The 15,861-nt window shown below is 44.1% G+C and overlaps 1 protein-coding gene and 1 long non-coding RNA gene across 5 annotated transcripts; both read left to right on the top strand.

The window, feature by feature from the left end:
* Positions 1–8,798: 8,798 nt before the first annotated feature.
* LOC133894806 (uncharacterized) lies at positions 8,799–12,038 on the top strand. Of its 4 annotated transcripts, XR_009905529.1 has the most exons (10): positions 8,821–8,901; positions 8,988–9,051; positions 9,362–9,491; positions 9,589–9,726; positions 9,841–10,157; positions 10,236–10,330; positions 10,487–10,549; positions 10,633–10,722; positions 10,798–11,016; positions 11,655–12,038. It is a non-coding gene; the product is annotated as an uncharacterized LOC133894806 (long non-coding RNA). The 4 variants fall into 4 exon arrangements; XR_009905528.1 differs by having other exon boundaries at positions 10,798–12,038; XR_009905530.1 differs by lacking the exon at positions 9,362–9,491 and having other exon boundaries at positions 10,798–12,038.
* A 1,441-nt stretch (positions 12,039–13,479) lies between these two features.
* LOC133896021 (WAT1-related protein At5g47470-like) lies at positions 13,480–15,576 on the top strand. The gene is made up of 7 exons (XM_062336536.1): positions 13,480–13,676; positions 13,841–13,906; positions 14,409–14,525; positions 14,598–14,811; positions 14,909–15,070; positions 15,169–15,320; positions 15,444–15,576. The coding sequence occupies exons 1-7, from the start codon at positions 13,480–13,482 to the stop codon at positions 15,574–15,576; spliced, it is 1,041 nt and encodes a 346-aa protein (XP_062192520.1).
* The last annotated feature ends 285 nt before the right edge of the window (positions 15,577–15,861 follow it).

Raw genomic sequence — 15,861 nt, 5'->3', positions numbered from 1 at the left:
GTAGTTGTTTAGTTAGTTCGATGCATGACTTGTTAGCGTCGGCCTGGCTTGTGGTCAGGCTAGTAGTGGTTTGGTTAGCATGCATGCATGACGTCATGGCAGAGTGGATGGATCGGCAGCGATGTGAGCGGATCAGCATCAAGAGAAGCCAGAAGATGAGCTACATGCATGTGTTCTTGCACGTGTTTGCGACCAGGAAGTGGTCGAGTTGTAGCGCACATCCAGGAGCAGGAAGCGGTCGAGCTTTGCATGGATGGATGCATACATAGAGTGGATGCTTGCATGGGCACGATGGCCTGGAATCCTGGAGTGGTGGTCGAGTCAAGAGGTCGTATGTGGAATTTGTGGCTTGAAATTCGGATCAAGCTCCCACGCGTGTGTGTAAGTCTGCATGTTAGCTAGTGGCTTGTGTCTATTTAAAGCATGTACTTAGCATTTGGAAGATCAATAAAAAGAAAGTTGAGTGTGTGTGTTGTGCCGCAAAGCCCCTGCGTGTGTTAGCTTTCTTGTGTTCTTCTTCGTGTGCTTGTGTGCGTCCAAATCAAGTTCTCTAATTTGAGTATTTCCAACATTTGGTATCAGAACCACGTGATCTTGATCCGCCATGTCGGGCTCCGGCTCCAAGTCGCCTCGACGCTCAACGACACCACCGCATCCTAGGATCCGCAACGACGATGAGGGTGGCCGCGAGCTCATTGTGCAACACGTGAAGGAGGCCGGGGTGACAGTGCGTTACCCTGTGCTCACGAGCAGCAACTACATCAAATGGTCACTCCTAATGAAGGTAAACATGCAGGCTCAAGGTGTTTGGGATGCTATCGAGCCCAGCGGCACGGAGTACCAGATCTATATGATGGCTAATATGAACAAGGGTTCCCGATCTTCCGAAAGGTTCTGGTAACTCTCGATTTGGTGGAAACGAGACACAAGTCGATCCGGCTTCCGAACAACACGATCCGAAACCCCGCAATCGCAGCACCACGTCTCCTCTGGTTATCAACCGGCGTTGCACGGTTGACCTCGCCAAGAAGGCTAAAATCCTTGCCTGCGAATCGAAGAACACAAGCAAGAACAAGGAAGAATGCAACCAAATTGCAGATGAATGATTAATCTCACGAGTTGGGGTCTCACAAACCGACGAAACGGCGAAACTGTTCTTGACAGAATAATCTAAGCAAAACCCAACCCTAATTAGGGCGGCGGCTACTGTATATAAAGGACTAGGGTCGGCCAAGGACCCCTGGATGTGTCCCTAATGGACTCCAACACGATACATGGCCCAATGGACCAAAAACGGTGACGCAGCACCGGGACAGATTCTGGACGCTGACTTGTTTCGACGTTTCCCGTTGACTCAGAAGGCATTTGGACCTCAAACCAACGCCATTGGTTTCCTTATGAAATTATCTTTCCAACCATATGTGAATCGTCGAAAACGGAGTCCGGATGCGTCCTGGACGTCCGTTTTACTGCTCGCTGGTCCTGGAGGTCGAGGCTGATTCGGACTCGAGTTGGACTGGACCTCCTGCTGTTGTTGGACGTCCTAGCTGCTCCTCCACGCCTCCAAGCCTTCCTCTATGTGTCTCCTTGTCCTCTCCATGATTCCTAACCAACACATAATCATTAGGTAGTAATCTATTCTCAAAATTATATAAAGAGTTGCTTAGGAACGAGCTCACCTCTAAATTTAATTGTCGTGCGCGAGCTCTTGTGATTGGACCTTGAAAGTTCAATGGAGGATCATTGTATGTATCCGAGGGAGTGATGTTCTCATCAATGGCATTGTCAGCCATCCTCCAAGCGGTGCCGCCGAAAATGTTGGCGACATTGGCAGTGAAGAACTCCGTGAAGGAGGCATGGGAGACCGTGTGCACAATGCGCATGGGTGTTGAGGGTGTGCGCGAGGCAAAGGTGCAGACTTTGCGTAAGGAGTTCGAGTTGATCCGCATGAAGGAAGGCGAGTCTATGGATGACTTTGCCATGCGGCTGACAGGCCTCATTAATAACATCCGTACCTTAGGCAGTGTGATGGAAGATGAGGCGATGGCCAAGAAATTGCTTCGTGTGGTTCCATCCAAGTACACCCAGGTGGCTATCTCCATCGAGCAGCTGATCGATTTAAAGACAATATCCGTTGAGGAGCTCACCGGTCGTCTCAAGTCTGTGGAGGAAAGTTACGAAATTGATAACAATGAAGCTGAAGCCGGGGGTGGTCGCTTGCTTCTTACGGAGGAAGAATGGAGAGCACGTGTGAAGAAGAGCGGCAAGAAGAAGAGCACTTTTGACAAGGCCAAGGTGCGCTGCTACAATTGCCGAGAGTATGGGCACTACTCTTGGGAAAAGAAATGTCATGTGTCCAAGAAGGAGAAAGAGGCGCTGCTTGCCATGGAGGACGCTGATGACGAGCCGGCGCTACTTTGAAGCCCAATATGGAGACGCACAAATAAAGCCAATCAAGATTAGGGGATATATGTTAGCACTAATCTTGATTAGCACTAGTTTTAGTATTTTTTTGTACAAGTTAGTTTGCTTGTAGTTGTTTAGTTAATTCGATGCATGACTTGTTAGCGTCGGCCTGGCTTGTGGTCATGCTAGTAGTGGTTTGGTTAGCATGCATGCATGGCGTCATGGTAGAGTGGATGGATCGTCAGTAGTGTGAGCGGATTAGCATCAAGTGAAGCTAGAAGATGAGTATACATATATGTGTTCTTGCACGTGTTTGTGGCCAGGAAGTGGTCAAGTCGTAGCGCACATCCAGGAGCAGGAAGCGGTCGAGCTTTGCATGGATGGATGCATACAGAGAGGGGATGCTTGCATGGGCACGATGGCCTGGAATCCTAAAGAGGTGGCCGAATCAAGAGGTCGTATGTGGAAGTTGTGGCTTAAAGCCCCTGTGCGTGTTAGCTTTCTTGTGTTCTTCTTTGTGTGCTTGTGTGCGTCCAAATCAAGTTCTCTAGTTTGAGTATTTCCAACAGACATGCGCGCGAGCTTGGCTTCGTGATGGAGGGGAAGAAGACGGTGATCGATGGTCAGCGATGACTTAGCGACCTCTGGCTTCTCTCCTTGGGCTCTGAGCATGCGAATCCGTCCTGGGCTCACAGGATTTGGAGCTCTCTCTCACGGCGTCTGCTCTCGGTGTGGCGTGGAGCTATGGCGTTGCAGGAGAAGGGAGAGGGAGTGAGGGAGGAGGCCGGGGTGAGGGAGGCTGAGGTGATAAGAGCTCGACGCCGCTCCCACTTGAGCTCGAGCGCGGCGTGCCACCGGTCGGTGTGGGTGGCAGCCACGCGGCGCCCACGGTCTGCCCGAGCAATGCGAGGGAGAGGGTGAAGCCGACAGTGGGTCCGCTCGAAAAAAAGAAAAGAGACACCATTTTCTTCTTCATTTCTCTCTCTGCTCGAACAGTGGTGCTAGGAGCTTCCAAAAATTACCAAACGCTTTTGTGTAGCTCTCATAATTTATGATGAATCCATGAAAAAAGGATTCACTTCAATAGCCCTTGTAGAATTCAAATTAAAATTCCCCAAAGAGGGTTACTTTTAGAATTTCTAGCATTTTTGAAGAACTCAAACAATTTCCCAAAAATCTGGGAAAAATACCACAAATACCATCATGAAGAACTAATTTATAAAATTAATTACAACCCTATGTTATATGGTGAATTTGCTTTAGAGTGCCTCATTTCATAAGGTTTCTATCATTTCATGTGAATTACCAAGTTAATTCTATTCAACTTCCAAGTATTCATACAAATGCTCCAAAAACAAACAAGGCACAACAATTTCACATAAATGCTCATGATGCTCATGGATGTGACACTAGGGTGGGAGGGGCCGAGGAAGAAGGGGGCAGGGTGGCCGGTAGTGAGATGGGAGGGTTCGTTTGGTCAACAGAGTACGATGAGCCTCTCTACAACCTTCCTTTGCAGGATAAGAGTGATTTTTGTCCTCCAAGTGACATAAGGATTTACAACCACCCGAATGAGCTATGGCCTAAGTGCTCCCATGCGTCGTCCAGATGTACGATCGGAGCATTCATGGAGGGCGTCGATTCTTCCGATGTCCTCTTGGGAGGTTGAGAACTATATCAGCTTCCCTCTTGAAATAGTCTTAGATGTACATTCGAGTCCTCATGCTCGTCACAACACACGTGGCAACTGCAAGCATGTCTTGTGCAGCAGCATCAGCTTGTAGCAACTGCAAGCATACTTGTCATCGAAGAGGGTGCACTCTTGGATAACTCTTTGATACTTTACCCCTCTTACCTTTGTCCCTACAAAGAACTTTGTATCTATGCTGTGCAGTACCTATAGGCTTCATGCGGTGCATCTTTGCCTTCTCCGTCTTGTCTTCCATTTACTCAGTGATCTTCGTCCCAGAAATTAGATGAGCATCCATCCAATAAATTAGATGAGCATCATTTAGCGTCGGCTGAGCTAATGCATAACGATCCATGATATACTTGTAGGTTCCTTGAATAATGAACTCTAGGTTCTGGTAGCAATGTGTACTTATCGAAGTCATAATAAGTCCTCGGGTTCCTTCGAGCAATGGTCTGAAGCAAGCATGGAAGATTGTCATATGACGCTTTGTAGGTCCCGAACCTTCTCTCAATTGCCTTTCTCTTCGCTCTCTATGGCTTGTTATAGCTGATAATGTACTGGTACTACTCCTCAATTACCCTGATTATAGAACCTGGTTCGCAGTTAAGGTTATTCACAATTTGGGCGTACATCACATTAGCAACAAACATTGATGTCAGGTTCATACAACTCGACTCAAGTTCGTCTAGCGTGCAATTATGGTCCACCACAATTGACACCTCCCAATACTCAACCCATTTCCCCTTAAAGTTGTGCACCTGCAACAGGCACCCTCCTTCACACACTCAACATCATACTCCCTCTTGCTTGACTTCACAATATAAAACTGCCATCGAAGCGATGTCACATCCTTCATGGTCTGACTGGTAGGATACCTAGCCCCTTCAGTCACCTCATTCTAAGTATACTCCCAGGACACTTGATTCCTGTTATTCACCACAAGGTTATTGAAGTTCGGATTGTTCCAATCCATAGGGATAGGAGTATCGTCCTCATCATCCGGCATGTCATACTCAAGAGCTTTGTTGGCCTCAAAATCATCCTGCACCATCTGTTAAATTAGAGAAGGGATTCGTTCCCCCTCGTCTGCCTCACCGGTGGGTTCAATCGGAACAGTTGATGATTGTCCAGCATCTGGTTCGCCATCCTCATTACCCTCATCCTCATCACCCTCTTTCTCATCAACCCTTCCTCCTCTACATACACCCCACCCTGCATCTTCTCAATTTCCTTCTTATTCTTCCATTGTATAAGCAACATAGGTGGCCAATCTCTTTCCACTACATCCTCCAGGTACCTCCTCCAAACTTGGTTTTTCCTCAGTGGGTACACCTTCTAGTACTCACATCTCTCTTACTGTTGCCCACAATGCTAATGGTCATCTCTTGAACCTCGGGTCTATTTTGAAACTCTGCATCAACCAATCGTACAAATGCCTGACACTGTTCTGCATAGGTTCGGATACACCCTTGTCCATTGACTCAAAGGCCGATAGAACTAGCCCTTTCAGACCATAGAATATTTCATTGTTCCAAAAAAAATCATAAAATGCTGCTTATCCAACATACCTGCTAACCGTTGACATAGAACCTTGCCATTATTTCGATATAACATAAATAAAACATACGTAAACTTATATATAAAAGCAAAATTGATAAAAAAACATAGTCCAACATTTACTCTACATTGAAAAAAGTCTTAACAACGCTACATCTAACACCTCTTTATCCTATATCTATTAGCTAAGTTCTATCTAAACTATGTTTAAATACTACATCTAATTCCAAACCTATGTCTACATACTAGATCTAATTGCTAACATATGTCTAAACCCTAGATCTAACCTCTAACCTATGTTAAAACCTACCACTAGTGGCTATCCTATTTGGTTTGAAAAAAGAAGAAGCAAAAAAGTACATTTTTTTTCAAAAGGGCTTCGCCTCTTCTTCTTCTTCCTCCCTCCCCTCCCCTGCCCTTTTCCCTGTCTCTGTGCGCTCTCTCTTTGCTCTCAACTGGGAAAGGCTCAAATGACGCTGCTGATATCAGCCGGGCATGGAGCGGCCTTTATATATTAAAAAGGTGTCGCCCATTGAATGAGCGACACCTTTTCAGTGGGCCCTCTAGGGAGCATTGCGTCGCTCCTATCGCCTGTTGGATGGATGACACCCTTGACGTGGCCACCGGGTCAGCGGCCTTATTTAATTCAGACCAGTTTGACCGTGGGACCAACAAGATGTCACACATCCAAGAGTAACGGTAGAATAGTCTTGCCATTTTTTAAAATAGACATATATTTTTACATACATACATACATATACATATATATATATATACATATATATATACATATATATATATATACATATATATATCGCGACTACAAAACCATCATCAAGTGGACACCCCAGGAGGCCCACCTGGGAAAAAAAGTCCAACCCATGTTCTTCTTTTTTCCCCCTTTATCTTGTAATCCTTGTGATTAATTTATTATATATATCATTTTGTTTCTTTCAACAATTTGAAATAATTGAATCAATATTTGTTTGAAGCCTAACTCAATAATTTCATCATACACGTTCAACATTTAAAAAAACTTGACTCAACATATTCATAAAAATGTTGAAATACATCAGTATTTTTAGAAACTTGATTCAATATTTTTCAAAACCTAGTTTAACATTTTGAATATGTTGTGTCATTCAAAATGTTGATTTTTTTAAAATCAGACATACAAGTAATATATTCACATTGAATCTTATTTTGTTATATTGATTTAAACAACATTATGGTTCAAACGGATTTAAAAATAGATGTACGGTTTGAGAGGAAAAAATCGTATCAAATACAAACCACTTCCCATCTCACTCCCATCCAATCCCACCATGGCATGTATCCCGAAACAGCCCCAGCCCGCGCACGCATCTCTGCTTCGCGCTTGTGATCTCAGCTATCGAATTCAGGTTGCACAAATCTCAAACATGATGCTACTGGTAGGCTGAAAGCCTGAAAGCAGGTGGGGCTATGTAGGATGTGTTTGATTCTCACGTCTTCTCCTTTCTATCCTAGTGAATGTGTATAATCTTTAAAAGAAATTTATTTAATTATCTATATTTACCGTTCTAACTTGATCTGACAGATATAAATATATAGACTTACTCTAACCTAGGAGTAAAGCCGGATTCGAGCTTCATTGCGTAGCCTAGTCTGACAGATGCAGGTTTTACTTCTGCTCACACAGATGGATCCACTTGTCAATCCCACAGCTTGCATCCTAACATGGGAGTAAAGCTCGATTCGAGCTTCACTGTGTAGCCTAACCCGACAGATATAGGTTCTATATCCGCTCACACAGATGGATCCACTTGTTAATCCTACAGCTTGCATCTACTCACACATGTAGGTTCATTTGTCAATCTCATAAAATCATCTTCATACGAATAACCAACCACAATCTCAACTATTGCATCCGCTCTTGCGGCTTCAAATTCAGTCAACCAAACAAAAATTTAGCTCAGCCAGTCTAGACAGATACAACTAACCAAATATTTTCCTTTTCAATAAATATAACGCACCCACAGGATTTCCTTGTTCATTTACTTTGACAAATGATCTTTTTCTATATTTTATATTTTTAAATTTAGTAGAAATAAATGCTCCTTTAAAAAATTATAAAAATAGACTCTTCTCTCGCCCATTCAATGGGTAATTTTTAAATCTTGCTCATTAAATGAGTGAGAAATGACATGTTATTAACTTGTCCTCTGTAGAGATATTTCTCGCCCTCTAAGTAAGAGAGAGAAATATTTCTTGCCCCCAGAGGAAGAAGGGGTGTTTTTATTTATAAAGTTTGCCTTTTCCATCTAGAGATAGCAAATTTTATATAAGACAAGATGCTTTTTAATTTGTGCAGAAGCTGTTTTACTAGATAGGAGAACATGACATTTTTATTGACAAATAGATGTTGATACAAGACGTCAAGGGTTAATACAAATAACGCGGTATATGATTTAGGATAGTAGAATGCTAAAGATGGAACATGAAATCTACTACATAAAGTGGGGATATTTTTCTCTTCTCGCACATGCCACTTTATGCTTCTCTTCTTGATGACATAGGAGGGCCTGATGCCTTTGAAGTAGTAAGGACTCTCCTCACACTATGGTTGGCCGATGATATTGATCATCCTTTTAGAGGGCAAGAAATGACGATTTTTATAAATCTCGCTTGTTCAGTGGACCATATTTATACCTTGCGCTAAGCCCAAGCCCAATCAGATCTCTACATGCCAGGAAGAGCAGACATAAAGAGGAGAGCAAATATGTTGGCTCCTTAACTAGGATTAGGCATTTCTATCAATCACAACAGTGCTGAACTGGTCAGAAAGACTTATTTTTATAATTTTTTAAAACGGATATATATTTCTGCTAAATTAGAAAATTAAAAATATAAAAATGAAAAAGCTCTCGGCAAACCAGGTGGTCGTTCTTTGCCGGGCCCTGTGCAGGGCGAGCCTTTCTTTGTTAGGCCTTGCGCGGCAGTTGCTGTATGCCGCACAACTGCACGAGGATGTCTTGAAGCCCAACAGTTCATTCCGGCCCAGATACTCCAATGACTATGGGCCGGGCTACTAAAAGCCCATAAAAAATGGAGCCTGAGCCCATTTCAGCCCGGCTCGGCTGCCCGCCAGTGCCCGCGCCGCACACAAGCCAAGTTGCGGCTCGCCTCCGCCGCGAAGCGCAGTGGCGTCGCTGTTCGGCGCCGACCGCCGTCTCTGCTCCGCCGACACCCTCCCGCCCGCCGAGGTCAGCGACTCTTTCCTCCCCGCTCGCTTCGTTTTCCGCCCCCCCCCCCCACCCCCCTCGCCTCCGCCTTCGAATAAGTCGAATAGATCCGGGTAAGGATCGAGGTGGCGGTGATCAACTTCCTCGCCGGCCATCTCCGTCATCTCCCTGGTACGCCGAAAGCACAATCCAAAACCTCCATTTCTTTCTTACTTGCAGTGGCAGTGCACCCATGTGGCCAAGCACATGATTTTTGTTCTTAACCAAGCAATATCAGAGATTACTGGAAATTTAATTTTCAAATAATCCTCATCAAGATTAGTACAGTAATCTCTTGTTGTGTATTGGAAGAATTTGGTATGACCTTTAGCTGTAGCTTTCCAATAAAGATGATAATGGGAAAATGTATTGTTGATAGTATGTTCACTTGCCATTGATCGACTGTGCACAAATTCTGAAGTGAGTGCTTTCGGCATGGCAGATTAGCCGGAGCTCTGCCAACTGCAGCCTGCGCAGAGGGTTACTGAGCGACTTTTCATCGGTTTACCTGTCGTACGCCTTCTGCAAGAGGTCTCTGATGAGAGAAAACAATGCAAAGGCGTTTGTAAGAGGTTGCCAATGATTTCTTTCGTCGCGTGGGAACACATTTCTCCAATGTGAATGCACTAATTAGTCTGTTAAAATGGTTGTGTTTTCCTATTGTGACAGTTTGGAAGGTCATGGAGATGTGCTACAAGATCTTGGGCGAGGGGAAGCAGGTCAACCAAAGGGAGTTGTTCTACAAGCTCCTCTCGAACTCGCCCAAGTATTTCAGTTGTATGTGCCATGTGAGCCAAACCATTCAAGGTCTACAAGCCTCTCATTCCAACCCCATTTGGTTCTTTCCTTTGCAGCATGTACCTTGGAATGAAATCAGATTTCGCACTGTGTTCTTATGCATATGTTGTGTCCTTGCTCCAGTGTACAAGGCAAAGCCTAGGAATCATAGCATCAAGCAGAGGGGCGCTGATTGGGTGGCTTGTCTTGCATGTGGGCTCCGTGATATGTTGAGAAATGTCTTGCTTATTGGAATTATCAGCTGAGGGAAATGATAATCACTTGTTTATCTTTTCTTGAAGCACCTAAATTGCTTGTCCAAACTATCTTAGGAACTGGATGAATAACACATTGACAGCTCTATTCTTGGACCTTCCGGGCATGCAATTACTGGAGATCTGAACCAGCTGAGCAAATTAAATTTGCATTCAGATGCTCGGTATATGATTATAGTTGAGAAGGTATCAATTTTGTTTTTGCAGTCTAGTAGCATGTCACTATTCTTTACTACCAGCTCATCGGCCACTTGTTCGAAATAGGACGCCATATTTCAGAGGCTGGCTGAAGACCACTTGTATAATCAGCTCCCTTGTATCCTAATCACTGCAAAAGGATATCCTGATCTTGCTACGAGGTTGTTTACCTCCAGTACAAGCCTTTTCTTTTCTTATTTAGGTTCCTATGGTTTATAATAGCACACTTTTGCATCCAAATCTACTGTCCCTGATATTGTTGACATATTTGGATATCTAGTGTACTTATCCCATCTATCTTTTATGTTCCGATGCAGGTTTATCTTTCATCGACTGAGCCAGAATTTTCCAAATATGCCAATTTTTGCATTAGTGGATTGGTTAAGCCCTTTCCTGTGCTGACTCTATATAGTATAATTGACTGGTATTTGTTTTAACCATTTCAGATAAAATTGTTTTTCAGATATAATTAGATGGAACCCAGCAGGGCTTGCTATATTGTGCACTTACAAATATGGAAGCATATCAATGGGTTTGGAGTCATACAGATATGGTACTTTGCTTGATTGATCAAATACTGATCACGCCAAGATTGTCAAATAATACAAATCTTATTCTTCATTTTCAGCTTGCAATGTGAAATGGCTTGGGCTAAGAGGGGATGATCTGCAGCTTATCCCTGATAGTGCATTTCAAGAGTTGAAGCCATGTGATTTGCAGATTGCGAAAAGCTTGCTGTCATCCAAATTTCTGCAGATGTCTTCTGCTCTTCAACTTTTGGAGTAATGTAGTAGCTTTGGAAGCAGCAAATTTCAGATTAGATACAACTGGGAACATGAAGTGACAAGTAAATCTGGAGATTTTTCCGCATTCATCTTTTGAACCACATACCTGCATTATGATATTCTATCTGTTTGGCTCTTGCTCCAAATTGACCAACAAAGTCGCTGAATAAGTGCATAGTGCTTTGTCTAGTTAGTTTGACCAATGAGTGCGGCTGTTTAAGAGGCAATTATAGTGTAATATTTGTTTCAAACTATGGCAAAAAAAAGTGCAACACATGTTGCCAGTGTTGGACTGTTGGCCACGCATCAAGTAACAACGTAGCTGTTAGCTCAAGTTTCGATAGATACAAAAAGGACTAATTCCCTGGAATCTGCCCTTTGTAATTGGTCATTCTGAATATGAAAGTACTCCTGATATGCTTGTGACAAATAAATCCGACATGTTGTACATCAAGGACGCCTGTCTTTTCTTTTTTGGGAAGCAACGGTGAGGATCTTGCCCCCCCTGAACTTTACTCAACTAATTTGACCAGGGGTCAAAACTTTTAACAAGGACGCTTTTCATTGTTAAAAGTTTTCTGTTCTTCCCATTTACACCACCAAATGCTTGATCATTTTTCCTTTTGACATGGAGGCCATAGACTCCTAGCTTATGAGCTATGGCACATTTAATTACTACTGTTTGTTTTTTTGGCTTAAGGAGAATTACAGAACTGAGCTGACACTGATGGTCGAGGTGGGCAAGCGTGCGGAGATCGAAGCTCTCGACTCCCACGGATTTGATTTCTTGGGGAAGTACATTGCGAGAAATATTGTACAGGGCGACTACATTTGACAGCGCAGTGCTGTCGTTTGTTTCTTTCTTTGGTTGGTATCGAGCGCTGGAATGTTAGCCTGAGCTTATTGACTGCATGATTTCTGGTTTTTCCCAGTGCCCTGAAGATTGACATCGAATCATACAAGATTGACTTGTTTTTGTTCCTCCTAGTCTCATGTTGATCTTATTATTACTGGGCCATGTTTGCCATCATTGCTTATTGGAAAGACGTAACTTTTTGGTAGTTTCAGCTTAGACCTCGGAAAAATGAACATGTTATTTGTGAAGCTGTATGAATGGCTTCAACTTTAAAAAAAAAAAAAAGATGAACATGAATGGCTTCAGCTTGCTTGTATGGCACCGACGCTGCTTCAATGCACTGCACCTTCTGCACTTGACGTCAGGATTCTCTAATTTTAATGTCATCATCAATTTGTTACTAACATATAAAACCGATTTATGGTTTTACATATCAGTAATAAAATTAGAGGATTCTGCATGTTAATAAAAAAATCACGATAATATTAAAGTTAGAGAAACCCCTCCCTGCATTTGATCAAAGACCTTAGACCATCTCCAACGGTTTCCCTTCAGGGACGAAAATCCCTTCACGACGGGATTTTCATTCCCTTCAGCGCTCCAACGGTTTCCCTTCACGGTTCCCGTCACTACGGGATTCCCAGGGTCATTCCCTTCAGGACGGGATTCTCTCTCCATTCCCTTCGCGATTCCCCTCGAGGGGAAGCTGTTGGAGATGAGAGGAAATAAAGGGAATAAGAACGGAGAAGGGAATCGGGAAGGGAACGAAATGAAGGGAATATGGTTGGAGATGGTCTTATCTACTATCAACTAACAAGAGGGGCCAGAAGCAGCTTCTTGGTCTATGACACGTGTCGCGCGCTCGAGTTGCCAGAGGCCGGAGCATGCACGGTCGCCGGCGGCTCGCCATCGCCATATCTTGTCGCTTCGTTCGACTCTGCTCTGCTGATCAGAGCGGCAGGCTCCGGTGCGACCGCGACGCGTGCGGCCATGCATGCGCCGCCACGTGGGCAGCAAGACTCTCCCAACTCCATGCATGTCCCCAGCACCATTTCCCAGGTTGCCAGGCTCTGACATCCAAATCCAAGTTTTCCTCCATTTTTCTGATGCCTTCTCTTATCCTGCCTGTTCCCTGAATCTAGGAACAATTGCCCTTTCCTTTTTCTTCTTTGTCTGATTCAAAAATGCTGCTGCATTTTGCATGCATGTGCGTGCAGAAATGGCCCAGCTTGGAGTTACCTGATTGGTCGGCGGAGTGTTGCACCAGATCGATCTATCGATCGTGTGTCAATGTCACTCAACCCAATCCAATCTGACCGTATGTATAGCTACAGATATACATACACGCACAAGAAGCAAGGAATTGACGAATTTATTTATCAGAGCTTTAGTTCAAAGAATTCTTATCAGATCGTTAGGTAGTCTTTAGTTAAAATATTTTATTTTGATTTTAAATTCAATACAAATATTTAAACTTTTTATTTTATTATACGAACTCCAAATCATACCTGTAGCTCTGCAAGACAGACGAGGTTTAAAGCTAGCTCACATGCTTGTCCGACTCTTGCTGTCCATGCAGTGCACGCACAATTAAGCTAGCATATCAGAGAGTTCTAGTTGTAGTGCTTACTCGATCTTTGATCGATCGATCAAGAGGAAGAGGATCAAGATGCTGTGCGGCGGCGTGTCGTGCTGCTCGGACGTGCTCACCATCTGCGGCCTGCTCGCGGTGCAGTGCATCTACGGCCTCTACATGATGTTCCTCGACGGCCTGCTCGCCGCCGGCGTCCCCTCGCTCTTCATCATCGTCGTCGCCTGCGCCGCATCCTCCGTCGTCGTCCTCCCCTTCGCCATCGCGCTCGAGAGGTGAGCATCGATCTCTCTTTGTGTACGGTACGACGATTCATGGAGAGAGTGCATGAAACCTATCTTTCGTTAGTACTAATTGTGTCTTGTTCATTGAATAAGAGTAATTTTGTTCAATTAAAAAAACTAATTTTGTGATTTGATGCCTGCTTGATTGTCTGCAGGAAGAAATGGCCCAAAGCGTGGAGTCCCATGTTGGTGGTTCAGATCGTCATTATTTCACTAGGAGGGTGAGAGATTGGCTGTAACAAAAATATTTTACAAACGTTTATTTAATTGCTTCTAATTGTCCAATTGATATTTATCCTTGATGCTTAGGTAGCCTAATGAGCAAGTTTTCGGCTGTAGGTTGTTAGCTAGCGTGCAAATTTTAGATTTTTTTAATCGATTTTTTTAGAATTTTTAAGAGATTATTAATTAGCATGTTAAAGAAATGTCAACTAGTTGGAGCGAACTATGCCCCGAAATTACCTTCAATCCTATACAGTAGCCATTTTAGATGAATGATTTGGTACTAGATTTTATAAATTATGTCAGTCATATAACCGGAAAGTTCTCTTTACCTAAATGGCTTAATTCTTCAATTTGGTGCAAATAAGCTCATATTGTTCAAGTTTATCCACACTTGGTAACTTAACATGATGGTCCCTCAAATCATTACATGGCGAAAAAAAAATCCAATACGAGATAGTTCCGAGCAACTTATGGAGCAAGTTCCACTCTCTTGTTTAGGGTGTCCATATATCAAGTCTTCATGATGCTTGGTGCCGAACGGACCTCGCCCGCGATCGCCTCCGCCATGCCTAATCTTGGCCCTGGCTTCATCTTCATCATCGCGGCCTCTCTGAGGTACTGAATTTTACTCAAATAGAAGCATCAGAATCACAAATCATACTTACAATCCTAACTGTTGATCTGCAGGTTTGAGAGGTTCGATTGGAAGTGCAAATACACCAGAGCAAAGATCTTGGGCACATTGGTGTGCCTCAGTGGGGCAATGTGCTTGAGCTTCCTGAAGAACCCCACTCCTAGCAACGAAGAACTCTCCCAGGGGAATGGTAAGAAAGACTGGATCCTTGGATGTTTCTATCTTCTGACCGGAGTCACAATCTTCGCCTGCAACACTGTCATGCAGGTATAAACTTCATAAGCTATTAAGCATTAGTCATAGTCCCGTAAATTTGTCAGCAGCCAGTGTCTCTGATGTTTAGCTGAATCTGGTGCTGGTGTAGGCTGCAGCCCTGAAGAGATTCCCTGCGCCATTGTCCGTCTGTTCGATCACCGCCATTATGGGGTCGATCTTCAGTGCTACCATCCAGGTCTTGATGGAGGGGAAGCTCGACGCGGGCACCACGGACGACATCGCCAGGATCATCGGTGAAATTGTGCTTGTGGTATATACATCTATCTACCAGATTCAGACTTTCAGTAGGTGATGTTACCTTCTTGTAGCCTGCATTGCTCTGGAAGACTGAAACTGCTGCTGCTGCAGGGAGGCGTGGTGATCGGCCTGTGCACGACATTCCAGGTGTCGAGCATTGGGCGCAAGGGGCCCGTGCTCGTGTCGATGTTCAGCCCGTTCCAGACTGTGTTCTCGGCGTTCATCTCGCTCATCTTCTTCGGGCAATGGATTGGCCTAGGATGGTAGGTCCATCAGTCATGCACTTGCATTGCAAGAATGCTGCCGCATTTTCTGAATTCTGAGCTGAGCTTAACTGCAACCAGTACATTGGTTGCTAACATGTTCACATCATTTGTTCACTGCAGCTTAGTGGGGATTGTGCTCATGTTTGTTGGACTCTACGTGGTGCTGTCGGCGAAGAACATGGAGGACAAAATGTTCGCCGAGCTGATGGCGCCATCTGCAACTGAATGTGATGTAGAGAGGCCACTCCTTTAGTGACATGTCAGGCAAAGATCACCTGAATGCACTACCAGATGGAAATTTTTAGTGTTGCAGTTGCATCTGAATGTACATCTGATTTTGTTTCTACGTGCAAATCGAATGTACTCCTACTGTCTTCTTTTTGGAGTGCTTCGCTGAACAATAATCGTAGGATGCCTTTAATTTGTTGATGTGTGTGAGTTTTACCGGATTTGCTACAGTTCTTGGTCTACCTGGCACCAAGTGGTACTGGTTGCTCTTGCAACCGGTGAACTTGCAAATGTCCCATGAGCGTATTCT

This window comes from Phragmites australis, chromosome 16 (assembly GCF_958298935.1).
Source record: "Phragmites australis chromosome 16, lpPhrAust1.1, whole genome shotgun sequence".
Classification (NCBI taxonomy): domain Eukaryota; kingdom Viridiplantae; phylum Streptophyta; class Magnoliopsida; order Poales; family Poaceae; genus Phragmites; species Phragmites australis.
The sequence above is the reverse complement of the archived record's forward strand: the minus strand, read 5'-3'. Positions and strand labels throughout refer to the sequence as shown.